This window comes from Anser brachyrhynchus (assembly GCF_964034855.1).
Source record: "Anser brachyrhynchus genome assembly, chromosome: 8".
Classification (NCBI taxonomy): domain Eukaryota; kingdom Metazoa; phylum Chordata; class Aves; order Anseriformes; family Anatidae; genus Anser; species Anser brachyrhynchus.
Genome location: NC_137702.1, coordinates 21460828 through 21485139, shown reverse-complemented (window position 1 = coordinate 21485139; position 24312 = coordinate 21460828). Strand labels below are relative to the sequence as shown.

Genomic DNA, 24312 nt, shown 5'->3' with positions numbered 1-24312 from the left:
GGATTGAGGGAAGAGGGTTGTCATCCCTTCCCTTTCACCTGACACCCTAAGGCCTGACCCCTGGGGCCCGGTCCCTCCTGCTGTGTTTAAACACCCCCATCCCCAAACTGACGACCCGTCTCTCACGACATTAGTTATAGGGAATTAAGGTGCAGAAAGCCCCACACTGGGATAAAAGGGGCAGGCACAAGCTGCCCCACAGGAGGGACTTATCAGAGGCATTGGTTTCCTGTGGCTCTGTCCTTACACTCAGACTCTTTGGGATTTCCCTTCTGCGCTCTTGGCTGCAAGTGGCAGATTTTTTTTTAACGAAAGGCAAGTCCTACAGCTGGGTGGTAAAACACAGCCAAGGCAGAAGTGCTTGCATAGGGGCACGTTCCTCCTTACAGCCCATCTCCGTGTGCTGTGTCCTGGGAAGGTGGGAGCAGTCAGGTGGTACAGAAGGGATCCCTCTCCCTCCGTGTGAAGGGGTGATGGGGTGACAACGCCAGGCAGGCAGGAGTGGGAGCCCAACAACTGGGGGAACGGGAAGGGACTTAACACGCAGGGAATTTGGTAGGTGCTGCCAGCCTGGCTCTCCTGCAACAAGGGACAGAGAGACGGGTCCTGTCCGTGGCGTCCTCTTGGATATAGGATTTCACAATCAGCACCTGTTCACATATACATACACACACAGGCAAACGAGGTGTTTAGCCCTAGTACTAAAAAGGAGGAAAAGAAGGAAAGGGCAGCATTTATAGTTTGGCACTTTTCAGCTGTGCAGAGGGAAGGCAGGCTGTGCTGCTGTTTGCTTCCACTGGGTGGTGAGGCAGGACAAGATCTGAGCTTGTGGGCACCTGCTTCCAGTAGGACTGTCTGAAAATATGAGGTGATCCATTTAGCCAACTCCCACTGAGCTGAGAAGTGGGAATCCAGCGCGAAGCCAGCTGAGAGCCTTGAGAACAGCAATACTCCAAAAAAAAAAAAAAACAAAAAACAAAACCAAACAGCGATACTTTTGCCCACTGCAGCAATCTTGCTAAACTCTACACACAGGAAGTCCTCAAAATTCTTATAAAATCTGCCAAAAGCTACTTGAAATAGCCAGGGACCTACACATACTGTAAGCCTTTCCCTTGAAGGATATAGGGTTGAAAGAAATGCCACGCACTCGGTTATCACCAAGACAGAAGGCACTTTGTGGCCCTTTCTCTTAATCGCCTACCCAGTAGTTTCTCATCACACATGCCTAGCAGGAGCAGCCCAGCCAGTCGTTCACTCTTGTATTTTCACTCATTTTTTCCAGTCTCTCTGTGCTTGCTGGTAAGACACACACTTGGCACCTACCATTTGTAATGCTTCTGTTAAGTGCAGCTGTGTCCCAGGGATGGCCAGCAGGTACTGGCTTAACACTTCTGCAAGGGACAAGCAGCCCACTTCCACTACATACCACCTAATTCTGTATTTTATCAGCCCTTTCATCTCCCTAGCGTCCCCTTCTCAGCACACAGTGTTCCCATAATTCTCACAAGTATTTGCTGGCCTTCTTACAGCAAGGACACTCAGCAAACCAGCCCCCTTACAAGTGAAAGGAGAAAAAACCCTCATCCTTGAACTCATCACACAGCATCTGAGCTTCAGGTGTAACCTCCCATCCAGCTCATTCTGCCACTGTAACCCTCTCAGGAGAGGGCTGCAGGATGCCCTCAGCTGCTGCTTGTTTGTCTGTAATAGATCTCAGTTGTGATCCAGCCATAGAAAGCTAGCTCTGGGAAGTGGAACAGCTCTGTAACCTTCCACCGATGAACATGAGCTGTGTATTTACTTCTCTAAGTCTGGTTCTGTTTTTTAATTTTGATGCTAGGGTAAGCCCCTGTTTCCCAGCCTAGAGCAAAATGGTGTGATACTGCACAGAGTTAGCTGCAGACGATCCCTTCTCCAAACACTTCTCAGGCTACATTTCTAACTCCCTGTAAAATGATCCACCCAGACTAAGGTTCCTTGGCACATCAAGGACGATCACCTGCAAGTAATGTCTGAAAGGAACAACAGAGCCTGAGAATTAAGACTTTCAGAGACACATGGTACTGTGCCAGGGCCCACATCACTCTATTTGCACTCCTATCTGCAGAAGTCAGGCATATTTTTTTCAAACATGTAACATTTCTGCAAATTTGCAGAAAAGGCAAATGAAAGCTAAGAGCATCCTCAGTTCCAAAGAACCCTTGTTCCAGCAGGATCTTTTCTCTTTGACGTACACAGAGTTGGCAGAAACTTGTCGTTTTACCTTCAGGAGGTATTACATTAAAAAACCTTACACAAGGAAACATCATTTAAAAATGTGCTTCAGTATCACTGATATATGATGGTTTCAAAATAGAATTTACTCTAGGGGAGTTGGCAGGGGCTGTCTGGAGCAGATGCAATTCCTGACAGTTCCACTGCCTGCTCTTCAGAGCTGAGACTGGGTCAAACAGCAGAGTCATGCCCTATCCAGGCAGCTGCTGCTGTCCTTGCAGAGCTTTATAACCACACAGACTGTCCTGGGCTGGGGACTGACAGAAGCAGCAGCTCTGGGCAACCGCCTTGCTGGGCAGTTTGGCTTGTTCAGGCTGTAGGGGTACTGCATATGAGGAGCCAGGGGACTCAGATGCCAAGCATAGAAATCACAGGGAGATGGGGTATGTGTTTTAAATGCCATCTCAGTACAATAAGAGGGTGAACAAGCTGTAAACGTGTTACAGTTGTGGAAGGAAGTAGTGGATAAGCAAGACAGGTGTGGAAATGGTACAGCCAGCTAGAAAAACAGCATAAATGCTGAGATGGCACAGAGAGGGGAGTAGCAGATAAGGAGCAAAGGCACTGGATTGGGAATGAGATGCTATTATGAATGGACACTAAGAAACTACTCAGGCATTGCTGTTCTTTAATGTTTGCTTTTTCTGGATCCCTTGGACTGCCCAGAGGTAGAAGCTTTGGGACTTGAGCAGGGCTCGCCTTCTGATACGCTTTCTTGGAAACATTTTTCTGAAAGAAAAATGAAAAAAAACTACACAACAACAAACCAAAGCCATTAAAATGCAGAGTAATATTTTGCCCAAGGTATTACATTTTTAACAAACAAATTAGTCCCTCCTCCTACTTTGATGTCAGAGAGGATGCAATGAAGGACTAAGGGAAGAAGTTTTAATTCCCACTTTTTCTCCTTCTCCACGTCTTATATCTGAGCAGATCCAGCTGAGAAAGGAGGCAAGGAAATGCATTCGTCCCCAACAAACGTGCCACCTAAGGAAATCATTGCCACACCACATGGGCAGGACCAGTACATGAGCAGTGTTCAAAGAGCTGGAGACAGCAAGAGTATCCTGTGCTACAAACACAAAAGGTATGTGAGTGTGAAGGGACCTGGAACTTTCTTTTCTACCCAAAACATAGTGGTCCTAAGCAGATCTTTTTGACTGTAACAGGGACCACTTACTTACAAGGAAGATGAAGCCAATTACAGGGGTTTCCTATATCTAGAGTAGATATAGACCCTGTGTTATATGTCAAAATCAAACCAAATGACTTTCAAAAACAGATGGAGTTCAGCAGTTTTTTCTGCCCCAATCTGGAATTATGGTAAAAGCCTCCTTGCTTGGCCTCTTCCAATGAGTCTAGACAAAACCCTAGGAACTGTGCAGGAGGAAAGGGGCCTGCACTAAATGGGACACATGAACAAGGTACCCTCAAAGATTGCTTCCCTCTCTGAGTCCAGGAGAGGGTCCAGAACACTAATTATCCTGACCTTGCCCTTCTTTGGGTGTAGCTTCAGGGACAACTTTCCCCTTTTTCTCCAGCTCTCTCTCTAGCTCCTGGATTTTCTCCAGAGCTTCTTCCAGCTTCTTCTCAAAACCTTCAGCTCTCTCCTCTGCATTCTGAGCACGGATCTCTGTTTCTCTGAATCAAAGAAGCAAAGATAATGCTGAAATCTAAGCAGGTACTGGCAGGATATGTAAAAGAAAGATTTATAAATCTGAAGCGTTCCGTAGGATTGAATGACTCTAAAACACATTTATGGTTTCAGAGAAGGGCATTGTTAAAAGATCTATAAGAGGCAGGGACTTCGTGGCACAGCTATGTAAACCCTGCAAAGTGAATTCATCTTAAAACTCTGTTTGCTAGCAAAGGGTGAGATACTGATCTTCACTGTGCAAGGATAAATACAGAACACAGACAATTCTATTAGCCAGGCTAACAGGGAAGGGTTGCCTCAGATAATGCAAATGCACAGAGGAAACAAGCAGGGGATGTAATGCACAGTGCCCAGGCCTGCTTGAGCATGGAAGAAGTCATCTGCAAGCACAAACCTTGCGGAGCCACTTGGGTGCCTCTTCATTGTGTTTCCCCACACTTAGGCACAACATTACGTGGCTGTACCTAACAAGCTTCTGGGCACTAGCAGGCACTGGAGGCACTCAACTGCATTCACATAGCATCCTACCAGTGCTAACAGGACCCAAACTATTAAGAAGTCTTGCAAAAAAAACCAAACCAAACCAAAAAAAACCCAACACTATCACGAGTACCTCTGCAATGTACCTCGTGAGTACAAAAAGCAAAAAATCTGCACACATGTGGACAGCTGACAGCAGCTCTGGTCCCAGAGTAAAATGGGTCACATCTTTAGCTAACATAAATCACAACCAATCTCCCAAGACAATCAGTAGGGAAGGAAACCCAATATTAAGCCAACAGAGATGGGTGAAGCAGAACTTTACAAGAAAGCAAAACAGCCTGGGGTGAAACCCTGCTCTGCTCATGCCTCCAGCATAGGAGGAGTACTCACAGGAGCTGCACTTGCAGGTGTTCCAGCATGGCAAGGGCTTCAAACTCTTTCTGAGAAAAGGGAGTTGACGACTTGCTGGCAGTCATCTCCCTCTGGTTGGGAAGACGAAAATCCTCCATAAGTAAATGTGCCTGATTTGGTGCTGGTCTCAGTACATGGTCACAACATAGACAAGAGCTCAGTTTCAGCAAGGCATGTAAAAACAGAGGGTAGTTCAAGCATTTTGCTTTGAATTGATCTGATCATATCTTGGCATTAAAAATAAAGTAAAATCATTTTCTGACTTAGACATGAATATCTCACTGGCCTATATTCTTGTGTTGCCCACATATTCACTGGGTTACAGAGGTTGGGGATGGCTGTAGCCTGACCAGGAGTGAAGAAATTAAAAAAACAGTGTTCAGAGAAGAGAAAGGGGCAGCTCCTCAGAGTCCAACAGGCATAAGTTAGCTTTCTTCATCTGAAGAAAAGAACCATGGCTTCTCTGGAAAAGTAACTGTTGAAAGGCTCCTACTCTAAACTTTGGAAGATAACTGCAATTTCCAGAGATTTATTTTTGGAAACAAACGAAAATCCACAGGCACACTCCTGAGTCTCCCACTATCACTCGGCACTGGCTGCCCACCTCTAAAGCATGAAGGGCAAGGCACGCCCAGCAACACCACATGCTGAAGGGGTAGGACTGGCCAGCGACAGTTTGCTGAAGATCCATAGTTTGTGTACATCGAGGCTCTGCTCTGGATGTCTGACTGGCCGGCATGACTGGACAAGGCAGGCCCTATGATTCTGAGGAGCTCCTTTACTGACAGAGGCCTTTAGCCTGGAGCCCTCTTCCAAAGAGTACTGTCCCAAAGAAAAGTGGAGAAATCAGGGACCCAGAATGCACAGCTGGCCAAAAGCAACTTGAACTTCTTGGTTCCCTGTTGTTATGGAAGCTCTCTGAATCCCTCCTCTTACGTGTATCCAGCACCAAATCATTTTCACCATCCCAGGAAATGCTGCCAGGACTCACCCAGTCTCTGCTGGTAGTCCTGGTTCAGACTACACACATCCTGTTACTGGTCCTGAGTCCATGGTACAGGGCAGTAACGCGTGGCTCAGGTGGATAAACTGAGGCAGCAATAGCTGTGCTAATGAATACTTCATAGTGGCAAGAAGAGAGGAATTAGAGAACACCAGCACCTTGCACTGCCCCCGCAGGTCTGACATGAGCATTACAGAGCCTGACAACAGCTAAAACCCAGCTCCAGAGCTCTGCCATACATGCTAAAGCCCTCAGTGTCGCAGAGACTCCTACCCCTGTAACTGAAATGATGTCTGACTTCAGGGACTTCAGGTGGATGTTGGAGTCGTGTCCTACATATCTGATCATGTCTGCAGTAGCTTCACCACCTTCACTCAGATCATCTGCACCAGCACTGGGCTGCTGCTAAGAAAGAAAATGAACAAGAAGTAGGAGAAATAACGCTAGCTTAGTGGCATTCAGGGCAGCTAAGAGGACGTGTTTCACATGCACCAAGCAATAAAAAAAAAAAAAATCCTGCTGGAACGTGGCATATTGCAGCTTCTAGTCACCTGTGTAAGAGCAATTTCCTCCTTTACTGTTAATGTTTCTTCCTGTGTTATGGGTTTCTTGTAGTGGTTGGCATCATCAGCTCTAAGCCCTTCTTGAGTTGAAGAAATGATCATGTCCTTAAGCTTAAGCTTCAGTTGCAATTCCTGTAAGGCACCGTAAGGACTGGGTTAGTAATGCTTCCTTTGTCCATCCAAGTAACCTAGGCAAAGCTAACCAGTCTCTGACTTTCACTTGTACACATTTAGATCTAGACTTCAGCCACCTAGGAGGTCCTCAGTATGAATATATTTTAAATCACAAATGAATATGTTAATTACTGAACATTTCATAAGCAGGACCCACTGTGGCATTCCTGCTTTGTACACGCCATGGCACTGCCTGGGGGTCGACTTCAGAGCTGCTGCAAACAATTTGTTCAAGACAATAGATCGAAAGCCATTTTCTCATCATCAGAATTTCAGCTGTTATGTATGAAATTAGACCACCGTAAAACACATCTAGTTGTCACAGGCAGTGTCAGGCATCCATCTAGCCACATAAGGAATTAACTAGAAGTTCAGCCTGACCTGGGCAAACCAACCACAAGGATTCCAGCCAAAGTTCACACCGAGGGATGAAGCAAAAGCTAGCAAGCACCATGGTGAACTGATCTACCAGTGGGTAATAGCTTCTAGCTTCAGTGAAGCTCCAGCTTTGCCTCAGGCCTACCCTCACAAGACGCACTGTGACTTTTAACCAGTTTACAGTCATAACTCTTCATATCTCTAACCACAGCTTTGAGTGCATGGAGATCTCCATGATAAACCTTCCCTCAAACTGAACTGTAGCTCCTTCTTTAAGAAGTTTTGAAGCTGATCTTCATTCAAACTGGTTCAATCTAGAGCAGCAAATGCAGTCTATATATACCTCTGATCCAAAGAGGTTTCTCAGTTCTTCTAAATCCAGAAAAGAGACAGGAGTGCCTTTGATCTCTGAAAGGAGAAGGCTGCACGCTTGAATCCAATTACAGCACTCCGTCTGAGAAGACATAACAGAAAAGAGGGATTGCTGAGCAAGAAAAATAGCTGTAATCGTACTCATTCAGAAAGTTAAGTAATTCCATCTTTCTGTATTTGTCTGTTCCAGGAACATACCTGGAACCTTCCATCCACACCCTACAAAGGAAATGGAAGACGCATTTCTCCAAGCTTTCAGACGTGGCGTCTATCACTGGCTAATCACTCACATCAACTAATTGCTTCAACAAGCTCCACCTTGAGCCAGTGTAAGAATGTCTGTTAGGCCACTGACGGGCAGAAATGAGTGCAAATCCCAAGGTTACTTTTTCACTCACTAAGCTAACACAAAACAGAAGCACAAGCATTTTTAGTCTCTGCAGAGAAGCTTCTTAAGTTCCTGGGAGCAATACCATTTGTCCTCTGCTCAAGGCAGCCTTGGGCTTCAGGAAAGGTCGACCTCTCGTGCTCCTGAAGTGCAGGCAAAGCTCAGCTAAACAGCAGAGGTCACACCGGTAGTAATTACTGGAGGAAGAAATATATGTTATCATGCTCCCCCAGCTGCTTCAAATGAAGATGCTGCCATCAACATATACTTTGAGTAAGAGCTTTATCAGCAAGTGTAAAATAAGGAGGCAGAAGGTAGGTTATCTGACTTCAAAAGACTTCAACTAATTATGTATAGAGATATATTGCACTACACACTTTCAGGAACTCCAAACCACTGCTCAAGTCTAGATGTACACAGCTCTGGCAAGCTTAAAACCAGAGGTGAATCTACTGCCGCTCATATGGAATAAATCTAGTAGGAGAGCCTGAAACAGGGTAAGGAAAATATTAAAACTGAACATGGTTTATCTGCTTTCCAGTACTGTAGGAAACTTGAGGGACCAGGGTAATCCACTGGAGTAGCAGGAGTCTTCCTCCTTCTTGAAACTCTCACATATACTTTTCTCTACCTTTCACAAAGTAAATGTGGTCTCATCTACTCCAGACCTAGAGAGTTGGAAGTGGTCACCCCTTTTTACCTTGATCTTATTCAGCTCCTCCAGCTCAAAATCAGCTTCTAAATCCATCTCTGACCGTTTCTTTCGAACAATTGCACTGACAATCTCACGGCAGCAGCTGCAAAGAGGGAGAATGCCATCAACCCTGCAAGAGTGCCTTCAAATGCTTTATTCCTTTCAATTGGCATCCTGTTGCTGTCTGCAAGATGTATGAGCTATCTCTAGACTTCTGCACTAGAGAAGTCTCCAGAAGAGCAATCCTCACCTGTCCCACTCACACAACGACCTCCCAGTCAGCTTATCTGTGCCTGTGCTGTACTAACGCACGGTGAATATGTGAGCACAGATGCTGAATAAGGTGCAGGCTTTGGTCCAGGTGACACGGACTCAGACTCACCGCCTGTACTGCTTTGCATCCTCCAGAAGTCATGTTCAGAAATGTAGGCAGAGCCCACACAATCACAGATGCCAGCATGTTTTATGGCAGCATTAGGTATAAAGCAGACACTGCCATTCTCTTTCAATGTACCTGTCTTATTAGGTTCCCACCAAATTCCAGTAAGACCCATTTAGGATTTGGGAAATGATCTAAGGAAAACCGTATTGGTGGGATCTATTGCCCTGAGGAATTTCCCTGCACACTACACATTTTTTCTCAATAAAACCCCCTTAGACTAAACTGAAAACCTCTGTTCATACCTGACTATAGAACCAGACAGCCTGCACATCTTGGCAACCAGCTCTTTAGCTTCATCCTGTAATTTATGAGCACTCAGAAGCCTGAGCTCCTTGTCCATCCCAGTCTCTGACTCCTGCTGCTGGGGACACTCACAGAACAAGCGGTCTGCTATCACATGTCGCAGCAAATTCACCAGCCACAGGGTCAGGTTTCTGTGCAGTTCAGTCACCTGCACAAAACATCGGAGCAAATCTAAGCCAGTAATAAATGACTGGTCTTGCCACGTAGTATGAAGTCAGTGCGTTTCACATACGTCAATGTCCTGCCTAATTCAATTTGCAAACTGACCTAATGACAGAAATATTTACCTTTCTCATCTTTTTTCTTCTATATTCATTCCTATTACCAACACAGCTTTTCCTACTGTGGATCTATCCTTCTGCAAGTTTTTGTTTAGCCTCATGAGGTTTTTTTTATCAGCCATGTGGCACTCTTGCTTGTCCAGAATTCAGCAACAAACTGAAAATCTCACATCACACTTAAATAACATTCAAAAAAATGCATAGCAAGAGCCTCCTGCTCTACAATCCCGGGAGAAAAGAAAAACAAACAAACAAACATACACAGAACTAGCAGCCAAAAACAGCTCTCTCACAAGGAAATATCAACATTATTCCAAAGGAAATTCTTGCTAAAGATTAGCACAATGACATTGTGTTCATGCACTGTTTTGAGACCTTGCAGCTATTTTTAGAGGAGTACTGCTATGCTCCCCTGGCTGGAAGACATAAGCCAGAACTCAAGCAGGAAAGAAGGCATCAGAGGAGAAACAAGCATTCCTCACAACTGTGCTCTGGCCAGATGAAAATTAAAAGAGCAAAGACAAGATACAGTGCTCTTCTAGCAGTTTCAAACTTTCACTTACTTCTTCATTAAGATGCATGATACTCTTCTCAACCTCATTATTCACGGACAGAATCCATTGCTGAATCATCTTAAAAAATTCTCTAGGTACCACCCTGAAACAACAACAATAGCAAAAAATAATCCAGAGACAAAGCGACATCTAGTGCACCAGACCCAAGGATCTCCTGTCTCAAAGACACCTTTTGCTTCCCAGCTCAAGGAGAAAAATGTTTAGTACACCATATACTGGGAACACGACACAGGCAGATTTGTTAATTTGTTTGTGGATGAGCTTGTCATTTGCAAATAATCTCTAACATATATGTTATGCGTGTGCTCTGAAAATACTTTATTTCCTGATGATATTTACCAAAGACAATGGAGCACTACAAGGAAGAGTATGCCCCCACAAATCTGCCTGTAAATGAATCACATATTGTGTTTTTTTTTCCTTCAAATGTTAAGATTTCCAAAGCAGGTGGCAGTTTTGAGAAAGACAGTGGCATTCCAGGAGCGATATTGAAGCCACCAAATGTCTCCACAGATCTTGCCAAATCAAAGCAAATGGCCAAATGAAGGCAAATGAAAGACAGTCACCAATCATTTTAACACTTCAGCTGATCACATTTATCCCACTGCCAGTTTCCTGTGCCAGGATCCTCACAAAATAACATTTCTCTTTTCTTACGAATGTAGTTTAATGTACAGGGCCAGCCCAGACACAATTAACACCCCCGTCCTTACGGGAGATGTGGTTCCATATCATTCTTAGCTTCATGCAACTGGCCAGAGCCTATAAAGCTCATCACTGCATCCACCTGGGCCAACCATGAAGGAATCCTGTGATAAAATGCCTGCAGCTCAGCTTTGTGCATGCCAGAACCCTTCTTCAGCTTTTGCACCTTAAATAACCAATCTTCCATACTTCTCACCAAGGCTGTCAAAAACACAGTTGTGCCTGGAGGGGAAGAAAATATGAACCTTTAATTACATTCTTTCAGCCAGCAAAAACAAAGCTCAATTCAAAGTCCTTTGCCAAGAGGGATGAACAGCCTATGTGGGAACTGGCTACGCTTCGTACTAAGAATGAACTGTTTAGTAAGCACTGAATTAAAAGCAAGCTGAAAGAAAATGGGCTTGATTTGGAGCCCTGACTTTTCTTCTTGTCTTGGCAGATTTGGCTCCCTTACTACAAAAATAAATGTGATGACTTAATAGAACTCTTTAAAAAAAAAAAAAAAAAGCTCTGCAGTTACAACCCCATTCTTCAAAAGTAATACAATGTACACAGATATGTAAAATGCCTGGATAAGGTAGTAAATTACTTGTTCATTCACTCAGCAGGCATATGCTGATGGATATTCTCTGTTTGTTGGGAGTATGCTTAAAATGTAACAATAGCTGCTCTTGATGTCCAATGTTTAAGCCTTCTTTAAATCCTGCTAAAGTCCTGGCCTCCATGACGTCTTGTTGCAAAGATGACATGTTACACACATAGAGGTGGATTACAATTTTGGTAATATTTTAATGAACCAGTTTCCCTACTGTACTGCAGTGTTGGGATGTTCAGACTGGTAAGAGAGAGAAGTTACCCTCCACCTGGTGAAGCCTTTCAGAGTGCACTATAGGAGCCCCACAACCAGAAATGAGACAGGCTTGCTTTGGGAAGATTTCATGATTGCATTGATCTTTTAAGCTTAATCATCTCCAGCAAAAGAGAGGACCTAATTGGATCTCTGTGGAGATGTCACTGTAATCCCAGGTGCCAAGTTCAGAGTCAAAAAATCTTATCTTCCAAAAAAGGTACAGCTTTGAGGAGTGATCAAGGAAGAATCATTAAAAGCAAAGACCTTAAGCCAAACCTTATACATTTTATATAAGTCCTTTCATATCTCCTGTCTAAAACAATCTCCTATCTCATTGTTTGATCTGCATCTCTAATCCTTGTCATCAAATACCAAACTATTTGTATTTCTGTCATGTGCTGCTTGACATCAGGTAGTCAGATCTTAGCAAATAATAAATACTTCAGGTAAATGAGTACCATTGCCTTACACAACAAAATTACAATGTTCTCAGTACTGTCTCTACCCTTTTCTTTATAACTTCTTTATTTTTACTTTTTTTTTCTTTCTTTTTCTTTTCTTTTTTTTTTTTTTACTGCATCTGCAATGTGAAGGGAAGGGATACCTTGTCTCTTCTACTGAGCAGCCATGAAATTAAAGTGCAGAAATTACTCCAAGCAATTCAAAATATACTGCCTTGTACGGAGGAAGAGAATAACTTTATTGTGGTCCAGTTCCCAAAGCCTTTGTTAAAATAATCTAACACCCCCCACTCAGCCACCCCCCCTTTTTCTGGACTTTATTGATGGAAGCAATTTTGTATCAGCTGTCTGCACTGTGCTGCCTAGCCTTTTGTCCAGATCATTACTAACTATCAAGGCTTCTGACAATCTACTGTTAACTTTTTGCCTTGTTGGTATCTGGCCAATTATGTCCCTGTTTCTTCTTCCTTCTCTCACTTTCTAATGAGAATTACTGGGAGTATTTAATTCCTTTAGCTGTCTTTTAGGTTGGACAGACTTATCATTTTATCTCAGCTCCTTTAGTAGGCTGAAATATAACATGCAGCATAAGATCATGTAGTAAAAAGCACAGGGTAACCTTGAGTGAAAGAATAAGGTGGCAGTACAAGAAGTAGCTTAGCAAACATGAGCAGCAGTCCTAGACAGCACATGTTCAGTTTAGTTTTAGTCTGCTAAAAGAAAATAAGATGATTTAAAAACATCAGAGAGAAAACGATTTTGAAATCAGAAATGAGTCAAGGCCTTTAAGAGGCAAAGGTTGGGAAGGTTAGTTGCAAATTACCTAACAAATGTTTGTTATCTCACACAGAACATGATAACTTTATATCAACAACAAAAACATTTATTTACATAATTTATTTCCAGGATAATTCATTATCTAGATTAAGATAACTTTGTTTTAGTGATAAGGTAGTAAAAAAAGTATTACACTCTGAGACAGTATTATCTGGTTAATGATCTCCAAAGTAACATTTTGCTTTAAAACATAAACATGTATTCTTTACTTTTACATTTATTTTCATTTCCACACGCTATCCACATAATCACAACCTGCACACAATCCCTCTGAACTTAACGTAAAACTTACATCTTACTTGTACTGCATTTTCCTTTGATTGCACTGTATTGCATTTCAAATTCCAGATATTATTTTTATATGTGATTGTGAGTCAAGTTTCTTGGAGTTTATCCCTTCAATGCTTCTGGTTACCAACACATATCTGGGGGTTAGACTTTAGCTTTGCAAAAAGCCTGTACAGATTATGTCAACTGGTCCTTTTTTTTACCTGCTACTTCCCTGACATACCCAGAAGAAAGCCTGAACTGCAAAAATGGTTATTTCTTACCATTATTCCCACTTATCCGTATATTGTATTGCTGGTAGAGTTCACGTGCACTTTGGTTTATTTCTCCCAGGGCAGCATGCTGTGGAGGCAATGCCCCAGTGAAGTCCCGGTGTCGATTCAGCACTGTTTGTCCTAGCTCTGTCCAGTGTTCCTGTAGCCTGGCAGCACTCCTGAGACTTTCTATCTTCACTAGGTACACCTCTCCTCCGTACTGCTGTACGTCTTCCTTCAGCATCTAAAAGAAAAGCAGCAAGCTTATTGTATCTCCAAAAGTTGGACCACCCCTCGGCTGTAACGGAAAGGTGGTGGAAATCAGGTAAGAGAATTATGAGGAATCCATGAGCATAAAGATGCCACAGTGAGTAAACAGCACAATAAGTTGACAACTTAGTCCATGAGGGTGACAATGGTGAGTGCTTTTACAGATTAATATCATTTATCAGTCACCAGAGCTGTCAGTCAGTGCTCAAACACGTGACCAAGTCTAATGCACTTTCTGCGCTTTGGCATTGGTCACTTACAACTTTTCGTGTGCAGACTCTTAATTGAAGCTTCAGCACAAAAATACTAAGCTGATGTGTTTTTATTCACCTTTGTGACAGGCGTAGACACTGGCTGTGGCTCAGCTAACAAGTGGTAATTTGCTGAGCAAATACCACTCAATAATACATTCAAGCCCCAGAAATCTTACGTTTATCAAGATCTTCATATCTGGTATGATTTCATCCAATAGCTCTTCATTCATCTGAGAGGAACTAAGCAGAGAGAAAGAAGGGATGAGATTTGAGAGAAAAAAACCTCCTTTAGTAGTCTATGTAAAGCCAAGAGACAAGAGACATGTTGTATATGCACTGAATATGTGATACAAACTGTATCTTGAGCAAAAGTAGAAAACAACAGGCCCTACTCAGCAGTGATTTTTGTTCTCTGACTCAACATAATGCCAACAATGGATGGCAGTTAAGAAAATTCAATTACTACCACTACGAGTGGAAATCACAGAATCACAGAATCGTCCAGGTTGGAAGAGACCTCCAAGATCACCTAGTCCAACCTCTGACCTAACACTAACAAGTCCTCCACTAAACCATATCACTAAGGTGATATCACCTCCATATCACCTCCACCATATCACTAAGGGCAACATCTAAACGTCTCTTAAAGACCTCCAGGGATGGTGACTCAACCACTTCCCTAGGCAGCCCATTCCAACGCCTAACAACCCTTTCAGTAAAGAAGTTCTTCCTAATATCCAACCTAAACCTCCCCTGGCGCAACTTTAGCCCATTCCCCCCTGTCCTGTCACCAGGCACATGGGAGAACAGACCAACCCCTACCTCGCTACAGCCTCCTTTAAGGTACCTATAGAGAGCGATGAGGTCTCCCCTGAGCCTCCTCTTCTCCAGGCTAAACAACCCCAGCTCCCTCAGCTGCTCCTTGTAAGACTTGTTCTCCGGACCCCTCACCAGCTTTGTTGCCCTTCTCTGGACTCTCTCAAGCACCTCCATGTCCTTCTTGTAGCGAGGGGCCCAAAACTGAACACAGTACTCGAGGTGCGGCCTCACCAGAGCCGAGTACAGGGGGACAATCACCTCCCTAGCCCTGCTGGCCACACTGCTTCTTATACAAGCCAGGATGCTGTTGGACTTCTTGGCCACCTGAGCACACTGCTGGCTCATATTCAGCCAGCTATCAACCAGTACTCCCAGGTCCTTCTCTGCCATGCAGCTTTCTAACCACTCATCTCCCAGATATATAAAATGATTTCTTTTGTTAGTGCAGGTGGTGTGTGCATTTCTGCATTTTGCCCTTGCATTTATCCTTTATTTAACATATCATGATGAACTAACAAAAAGTCTGCAATATACACAATAACATACAAAAAGACTTTGGGTTTGGAATCTCATCTCTTAGAGTCTCGTTTTGTATGTGTACCGCTCTATTGAAGCATCAATGCATGTGCCTGGAAGTTAAAATGAACCAAACTAAACAGAACAATTCTGCCATAGCAATGACAGCTGCAAAAAGGAAACTCTGGTTTATATTGGGAGGGTAAAATCCTTGCTCCACTGGAGTCAACAGCAATCTCTCCACTGAATTCAGCCACAAACCTACAGCATCACTTTGGAGTTACCATTAGGGACCTGATTATCAAAATAAATGTATTGAGCACAAAAGCGGAGCAGTGAAGGATGTGAAAATTGCAGATTGTACCAAATCGCATTGCATTTGAAAGTCGGGAAGTCAGTGCATGCTTTGTGAAACCTGCTGTCACAAGGCTAAAGTTGGGGGAATTGACTACTACTCCCAGACACTCTGGGCCTCTCACAGGTTACTGTCACGGTACTGAAGCCACTTGTTGAGACTGCGGCACACAATTTGCAGTTTTTCCTTGCTGGACTCCTCCAAATGCTCTATTTCTGCTCCAACACGACCCAACATTTCTCTGAACTGCTCTGCCTCTTCTTGCAGATCAGCAAGGTCTCTTGTGTCCTGCAGGCATTGGGTAAGAGGATGGGAAAAGAAACTGTTGTAGTGATTGTTTTGATCTGAGTTGAAGGAATTTTCCCTTCAGCGTGGCTATTTTGAGATATATCTATATATCAAAGATTTGGAAAATTTCTGTAATTCCACAGCACAGTCCTTGCAAACCCTTTTATGTGGGACTATGTTGGCTCACCCTCCCTGGTTACACAGGAGCTGAGCTCTTGACTTCTTGCAGCTTGTACGCTACACAGAGGCCATGCAGCCCCATACTTTGAAGCCAAAATTACACTAGCCTGGATCTGTTTCAGTTTTATGGAGCTGGAACAGGGATAGGGAAGAAAACCACAAAGATGGGAAAACAAAGAAAAGTAAAAGTTTGTGGTAGAGTAAGAAAATATGGAGTAATGAGAAAGAGAAGTGGAAGGAGAGAGAACTAAATCAAGTTTTAGTACTCATTCTAAACTAGACCAAGATTTTAAAGTTCAGGTAACAGTGAAAGTACTGAATGCTTGACTGAGAACCAGCGCGTGACATACACCACATAGACAAACACTTGGGAGAGGTACCCATCACAGACACATCCCTACCTTTGAGGCCAACAGGACTATGAAATGCTTGAGAACTTTGGTAAGTGTCTTCCCACTAACATCGAGCCTGCGAACCAACGTGAGCTGGTTTCTATCTATTATCTGAAAGAAATATTATTATTTGCACTGTTGTCTTCTGAGAGGAGGGACATCTGACAGTAACACAGGACCTTTACCATCAATGACATGCAGCTCAAGCAGTTGAAGCCACTACCTTAGCAATAAAATTCTTATTCCCCAGACAGACACAGAAGGTCTAACAGATTTTAAACTTGAACAGGGAAAAGTAGAAGGTAACAAGCAAGGGACATACATGAGCAAGGAAACACGGAATTAACCAAGAATGCTATTTTGTGAAGATGTTTAAGGAATCTGGCTAAAATATTCCAAGTTATGGGGAAATACAAAACTTTTTAGTCAAGCCTACCACTGAATGGAAATATTCACAGAATTTCTTCCTGCACAGAACCTGGAGGTCTGTACTAAAAATGCTGTGTGATTCATCTGGTTTCCATTAAATAAATAAATAACAAAACAAAAACAACAAGAATAAACACCTTCATGAAATACAACAGACCTCAGTAAATGATGGGAGGGCAGGTATGAGGTGTGTTAGTACCCAATTGTGTTTAATAAATAAAAATGTTTCCTTGGGATGAAGTTTGCTCTTGGAACAAGACTGCCTGCTATGATGGTTTATACCTTCAGTGTACCACTGACCTCCTGCACCTACCTTCAGAGCCAGGTCATATGCAGCTGAGCTCCAGATGTCTCTCTCTTGAGCTACCAGCAGAACCTGGTCCTCCAGTCTTCTCCTCTGTAACTCATACAACTCCCGATATTGTTCCAAAAGGCTAGAAGAGAAAGACAACGAAGTATGTGCACACATTTCTTATCCATATTTACGGTCTTTCTCGCAATTCCTAATGCTTAAGACTTTTCATCCCCCTCATTCACCTCCCACACATCCTGTAAATTCACAATTCCTTTACCCTGAGCCCCTACAACACCTTTCTGTTGGTATTTCTATTACGAGTTTCCAGTCAGTATACATACAAATCTCTTGGGCCTAGACAAGCTATTTTCTTCATGACACAAGGTTCCTGTAAGTGAATCTCTGTGCCTGAGCACTCAACACAACTTGATACCAACCATCTAAATCCTCAATTTCTTAGGTATCTGAAGACGTCCACAGACCTCTTACAAGTTCAGAGCTGCAGGCTCTGTTGACTCTGAAGAGCTTACCAACTGTGAATGTGGGGTGAAGGGAATGTCAGCACCTGAGCAACAAATGCTCAGGTGCAACTTTTATGACTTAAAAATAGAAACATTTTCAACAGCTTTGGGAAATTTAAAATTTATAAGAAAACAACTGCATTTGTCACAAACAGCCAAGCTCTCTTCCCTAGAAGGAAATCAATCCTTCCATCTTCTTCCCAACAACCCTGCTAGAATGATACCAGCACACTGCAGAAATCTCCCAACCTCAGCTTTGAAATCAACTTACTTTGCATTCGCCTCAGCCTCCCGCATGGCTGCAGCTAGCTCCTCTTGAGCTTTTTCTGCTTCTCTGGTCACCTTGCGGTCATGTTCTCGTACCTCATACAGCTCACTGAAACAGCAGGGAACAGTCTTAATGCAACTTAGCCCAGCCCAAAGGTTTGGGCAAACACAGACTGGTCTGTTCAGCATACAGTAGCATCTCACTGCAGAGGTGAAAGGCATCTTGAAGATATCTTCTTCCTGTGTGCACAGATTACTCCTACAACCCCTTTCTGCACAACACGCTAAGGAAAGGAGTTGGCTTTGCCCTTATTCTGTGCTCCCCCGCTGCACAATCAGCAGTAAAGGGGTAGAAAAAGAGTGTGAGAAGGCTCAAGTGCAGTCTCTGTAGCTCTGATTCAAATCAGAAAAATAATTTTTCTCCTATGGAAGAGAGATTAGAAAACCGAAACAAAACAAAACAAAACAAAAAAACAATATGCTAAGCCTAGCACATTGAGATAATTGTTTAGGATCAGGCAGGATTCAGACCTGGTCAGCTGTTCAACAGACTCCTTAAAATAGAGTAGTTCTTTTGTAATGTGTCTGTCAAGCAACCGCTGTGCCATCATTTTTTTGTACAGAGTCTTCATCTGTTGAGGAATCCGCTCCAGGAGATCCACATACCTCTGCCTGCAGTAAAAAGAGTAAAAAAGGAAATTACCTGAAAGTGCAGATCTCTCTTACCCCATCTGAAGACCATTTCCTTTCACTGCAATGGAAGCTATCAAGAGGGCAATCTTTTCATCATTTGGACATAGAATTTTAAACACTTTGGAACAATTTATTTGCCAATGCTGATCTGAGTGTGAGGTGAAAAAAAACACATGGGAACCTCAATTGTGAGAGAAGTTCCAGCTATTCTACGTATGCAAACTTCCATTAAATGTCACACCAATAAGGTGTCCACACTGTCAAGTGTTGTGGAACTTCAGCAGAGTTCAAGCTCCCAGTTACGTAACAGAGGCTCATTAGCCCTGGGTGTTAATTAGGCAGGGCAATCCTATTTCACTCCTGGCATCAGACCCCGAGCCAATTACATTGTGTCAGGCTGGCTTTGTTGGGCAATGACATTAGGAAAGACCTGCAATAGCTAATGCTGCTCCTGAGAGGATACTGCCATAAATCGAGAGGGGGATTAAGGGTGCTTGGCTAATGATGACCTGAGCTTAGAAAGCAGATGTCCTCTCTCCACGCAGTCCACGCTGACCTGCCGAATCAGCTCATGGAAAACTATGTTGTAAATGTTCTGCTCCGCCTTCAGTAGCTCCAGCATGTTGTGCAGCTGGCAAAACATTCGAGAAAAATCACAGCTTTGCAGAACCTGGCAAACGTACTCTTTCAACAACAGAGAGTGGCACAGATCACTTATTTCCTCTGAATCTAGTTTCCCTTGGAGGACAAAATGCTGTTGAAGAGGTAAAGGGGAGGTCATCCTGCATCATCCTGCATGCATTCACAGGTTCATTTTCAGATGTGTTATGCACTATCCTGACTACCCTCCTATCAACATCCATGGGAGCTTTCCTGCTAATTCCAGCTGGAGTTCTTCCTGAGGCAATGCTCTATGTTTTTCAGAAATCATGCTTCATCCATTTAAACCTTCCCCTTTACTGTACAAGAATAACAGAGAATAAACCCAAGCAAGGTATGGAAGCTTTTTTTGACATCTGCTCTTAGGCATATGAATGTTTCCAGAGGCCCATTTTTTACCACAGCAGCCTATCTCCTAATGAGCAGATGAGACTGCTGTTTTTCCTCCATAGTAATGCCAGATGCATCCCTTTCTGGCATTTTTGCCAGAAATGCAACTTCCTGCACCAGAAAGCTAACTGTTCTTCATGGATCAGATGAAGATGAACAGAAGCTAAAGAGGGGAATCCCCAGTTGTGACAGGACATACAGACAGATGGCTTGGGCAGAAACTAACTGCGGGAAGGCACCTTAAGCACAGCAGAGGTAAACACTGGGGAAAACAGGATATTATTTTTCTGGGTACAAGTGAGTTATCCACCTGTGAAGGTCCTGTTACTCTGATTAGCTCATCTACTCCCGCTTTTTCCAACATGTTGTCCATTGCCTCCATCAGCTGGATGACTTCTAACCTCCCAGCAGGTTTCCTGACAGAGCAGAAAGAGATGCATCATTATTCTGTATAGCATGGTATATTTTCCCAGGAAATGAAATTCAAACAGTTTTTTGTTGTGTTTTTGTTTGTTTGTTTGTTTCCTAGTAACAACTTCATTCAGGGTGGTACTTACATGGATGGAAACAGCCGTAGCTTCTTTTCATGGTCTTCAAGCAGAGTTGTGTATTTACTGAAACAAGTATAAATGTTAAAACTTTATTACAAAGCAGTCCTTCCAGTGGTAGCTAAGCAATCTCACCCTCTGCTTCAGTTTCTTTGTCCCATGCACAAACCGATCACAGTGTTAGAGGCAGAAAACTGCCTACACAATTGCTCCTTAGGAATATTCAGAGACTAAGGTAAGAATCAGACCTCCTACAGCTGTTCCCACAGGTGACAGACCAACAGGAGCTCCTCCTTCTCGCCACTAATGACATATATCTTCTAGGAACCTTGTCCTTTTAAGAACTCTCCCTTTTCCATAGGACTTGGTTAAAAAGTCACCAATGGGTTTAAAAGTTACAGGTGGGGCCAGAAAATCACCACATAGGCACATCACAGCCACCCAGAGATTCACCACAGGAACCACACATCATTGGAAACTATTGAAATAATTAGATAATGTTCTATCATGTTGGCAAACAAATTGTGAGGATTTCACTCCTGATCTGGTATTTTAATCCTTGAACAATGACAAAATCTCTTTAAAATGTAGTCAGTTTTCTGAAGAGATCACGGGAAGTACTCAGTAGCCATTTTGTGTAAGGTTTGGTAAATTCCATTCAAAACTTACCGCCTGAAATACTAAAGATCCCAAACAAACTAAAACCCACTAGAATGGTCAGATTTTTTTATTATTATTTATTTTTTCTGGAAAAGCTCCAGTGAGAACAAGAACTACACTGCGCCCACCCAGCTTTGCTGCATAAAGCAATTCTAGAAGGTAGGTAGAAAAACAGAGTAATCAAAATCACTAAAAAGGAAAAGTGGCAACTTCCAGAAGTTATTTCAAGGGATCAAACCAGACCTCAGCTTCCACATCCATGTTCAACCACAGAAAAACTCTTGAGATGTAGTAATATTGTACAGGAAATCCTCTTTTACCCTTCTCAAAGCAGTAGAGGCAAAGAATAGTTGGCTCACATTGCTCTGGAGGGCTGACTGTAGCCATGGCATTAGTGTGAGATTTGAAAACCACCCTTTTTGTGCTCTCCCCAACTGCAAGAAGTGCATTTTTTTGCAGTGCTCTCAGCCTCTCATCATTTTATCCCCTCATTCTGAACAATGGAACCTCCACGGCTTGGGGACAGATGCTGGTAAATCAGAAAGCACTTACTCATCGAAGTACTTCAAGGGCAAAACTCCCCTGTTCTTCACGATGTGAAATTCCTTGGGAACCAGACTATGTGCTAGGGTTGCTTGCTAGGAATAGAAATGGGAGAGCATGAAACATCGGCATTGAGGATGCACGCAAATTCCCAGTTCCTTACCAGAGAGGACACAGTTTTGTCAGCCTGGAGAGCAAAGCTCGCACAGTGACTTTTCATGGTGTTTCTCCCTTTTGCACTCAGAGCACTAAAGAAATAATTTACATCTGGAAGTAGCTTAAAATAACTAATGTTGAACTATGGGCACGACCAAGGAGCTGTGAACCAAAAGGAGGACTGATGAGCTTTAGGATCAAGGTGAAACATTACAATTGTTTTGGTACAGAAATCAAACAAAACCACAGCCCACGACAACATCAGGGAATGTATGTGAAAATTTCCTTCCTCCCACCTCGTGTTACACACAGAAAAACAACTGAACAGCAGCACTCACAGGACTACTTGGGACCGTACGGCTGTTCCGTCTCTGTTCCTGATGACTCTCAGAGAAAGAGCTTTTGAGAGCCATCATTTTCCTGTCTTCCTGCCGAGTCACAACATCACAAAGGTAAGAGACATCCCTGAAACAGAGGGAAAGAGCTTATTCACTGACCCAGCCTGAAGGCAACCTACCGTTCACTTGCTATCAGCCCAAACCACATGTGAGTTTGTTCCATTCAGTCAGAGGTCAGGCTTACAGCCACAACTCCCTCTTCTGGGCCAAAAAAACCCGATGAGATAACGTTTGTTAGGCAGATTAATCTCACGTTGCCTATCACTGGCCAAAGACTATTTCTCATGCTTGTTGCCAATGCCTTATCATATAAGTACCCAACATCAGATAAAAGATGGTAGAAGAGCAGAACGTTTTTCGATTCCTAGTGCTATTAAGCAATGCTTATTTACAAAGAAGTGTAAAGCTATTCCCTTCTAAGTCCATTAAAGCCAGAAGAGCTTCTTTTCTTAATCCCTCTGGATCACAGAGTATACCAGTAAGTCTGGGATCCTTTGGACACATGCTTCCAAGAAGAGCTCATTTAGCAACTCTTTTTATTTATTATTCCTGAAACATCTTTCCCTTGAATGTCTCCAGACTAAACTCAGTCGGGATAGCTGGTCCATTCATCCAGCCACATCAGGCAGCACAGTCACCTGCCATGAGAAAGACCAACGGAGAGACCTATCTGCGTTCCCAGCTCTAACGTCTTGTCAGCACCCTCAGCTCCTTATCCCTTCTTTGCTTACCTTCCAGCGCATGTCAAGCTGACAGGGTGGTCTGTCAGGTGTCTGAACTTGCTCCGACGATTAGGGTAATGCCAAAGCCGATCTGGAGTTTGCAGGCAGCCCTGCAGACAAGGCACACGTGGCTGTCACTTCTTAGCCAGAAATGTGCCAAGGAGTGGGAGAGGTCAGAGTGACTGCCTAAACAAGCTCCACGGAATTATTCCTGTCTTGGGGCTAAAGAAACCAGTATGGACAGAACAGTCGCCGCGAGGAGTTCACAGCAACACAAAGGTGCAAGCACGTTTACCATTTTGCAGGCACTGGAAGACAGCACTTTGGATCTGTATCGGATGGTGTGATCAGAAAACTGATGGGAAGGCAAGATAAGCTTGTATAACAAAGTTGGCAATGCTTTCCTTTTGCCAACATGACAAACGTGCCCCTAATAAAGAGACAATTCTGGAGAGAAAAAGCAGAAGGTGGAGACACTTACCCTGAAGCCCATTGTGTTTTTTACTGTTTGGTGGGATTTTAAGTATTCTGGACTGCTGAGAGAACTGCTTGCACAGGTCAGGGTTCGGAAAATCTCCTCTGGAACAAAACTGTACTCCAGGGAGGAAGAAACAGGCCTCATGTGGTCAAGCATCCTTGATGTGCCCCTTAACACAGGAATCTCTGGAACATAATGTCAGAACTTATTTGGTAGGTACACATTTATTCTGCTGGTGAAAGGGAAAGCAAACACCTTCATAAAATACAGGACTTAGAAGAACCATGAGAAGATGCCTGCTCCCTTACCTCAAAGCAGGAACAATTCTGTCAGACACAGGCAGCTAATCCCATTTTTAGCAGCTCTTGGATCTTCGGTGAAGCCTAGAACAGTTACCTCCAAACTACAGGAGACAGAAGCACTAGTGCGACCGTGCCCAGCTATCAGGTACACAAGTGCCAAGGGATGTTGTAAACAGCTTAAGTTATCTATTTATGTAAATCCATTTCCCTTCCTGCGGATTGCTACCAGTCAGCTTTCTGCAAAAATATTAACACCCTGAAATATCAGGGAGTGACAAAACAAAGGCTAACCCTAACACGTTCCCCCAGAAAAGCATCGTTGTTGTTGTAAGGAGCCTGAAAGGACACCATCTTCCATCAGGTGTCTATCCCCGTCTCCAACCCCAGCCCTACCTGAATGGTCCTTGCTGACAGGTCCTGCACACGAGGGACCGCTCATTTTTCTTCCGTCTGCATTTGGTCCAGGAGCTGGCATTTCATTGGTGGGCATGGCAAACAGGTGCTTGTGGTTTTTTTAATGCTTAGCCAAGGAAATTTTCAGTAATGAATGATCTAGAAACGGAGTTAAACCCACATTTATACTTCACAACACTGTCTTTTCTGTTATTAATTAAAAAAAAAAAAAAATGCCTGTCTGATAGCAGGTAGTTTGGTTAGGAAGAAGCACCTGATGCTGTAGTTCCAGCAAGGCGATACCAAACAGGAAGCTCTTAAATGGCTCTGCCAAGGGAGGCATCAGGACAGTCCCAACTTTTATCCACTTGGACACAAGAAAATGTA

At 43.4% G+C, this 24312-nt stretch overlaps 1 protein-coding gene across 1 annotated transcript; it reads right to left on the bottom strand.

Moving 5' to 3' along the window:
- Window positions 1–2763: 2763 nt before the first annotated feature.
- Window positions 2764–23899, bottom strand: AXDND1 (axonemal dynein light chain domain containing 1). The gene is made up of 24 exons (XM_080601774.1): window positions 23234–23899; window positions 22762–22862; window positions 21971–22097; window positions 21486–21571; window positions 20283–20339; window positions 20036–20141; window positions 19185–19306; window positions 18514–18654; window positions 17987–18091; window positions 17213–17333; window positions 16480–16581; window positions 15735–15898; window positions 14097–14160; window positions 13406–13640; window positions 10715–10928; window positions 9990–10083; window positions 9085–9293; window positions 8407–8503; window positions 7290–7400; window positions 6383–6526; window positions 6105–6236; window positions 4808–4899; window positions 3767–3918; window positions 2764–3006 (listed from the first exon to the last, which is right to left on the bottom strand). The coding sequence occupies exons 1-24, from the start codon at window positions 23384–23386 to the stop codon at window positions 2906–2908; spliced, it is 3030 nt and encodes a 1009-aa protein (XP_080457900.1). The 5' UTR covers window positions 23387–23899; the 3' UTR covers window positions 2764–2905.
- Window positions 23900–24312: the final 413 nt, after the last annotated feature.

Coding starts and splice junctions, on each gene's coding strand:
- AXDND1 (XM_080601774.1), bottom strand. CDS start 23,386: ATGCTTGACCACATGAGGCCTGTTTCTTCCTCCCTGGAGTACAGTTTT. Junction 13,641..14,096: donor ATATGAAGATCTTGATAAAC/GTAAGATTTCTG, acceptor CTTTTCTTTTAG/ATGCTGAAGGAAGACGTACA. Junction 10,929..13,405: donor ACGGATAAGTGGGAATAATG/GTAAGAAATAAC, acceptor CTTCCCCTCCAG/GCACAACTGTGTTTTTGACA.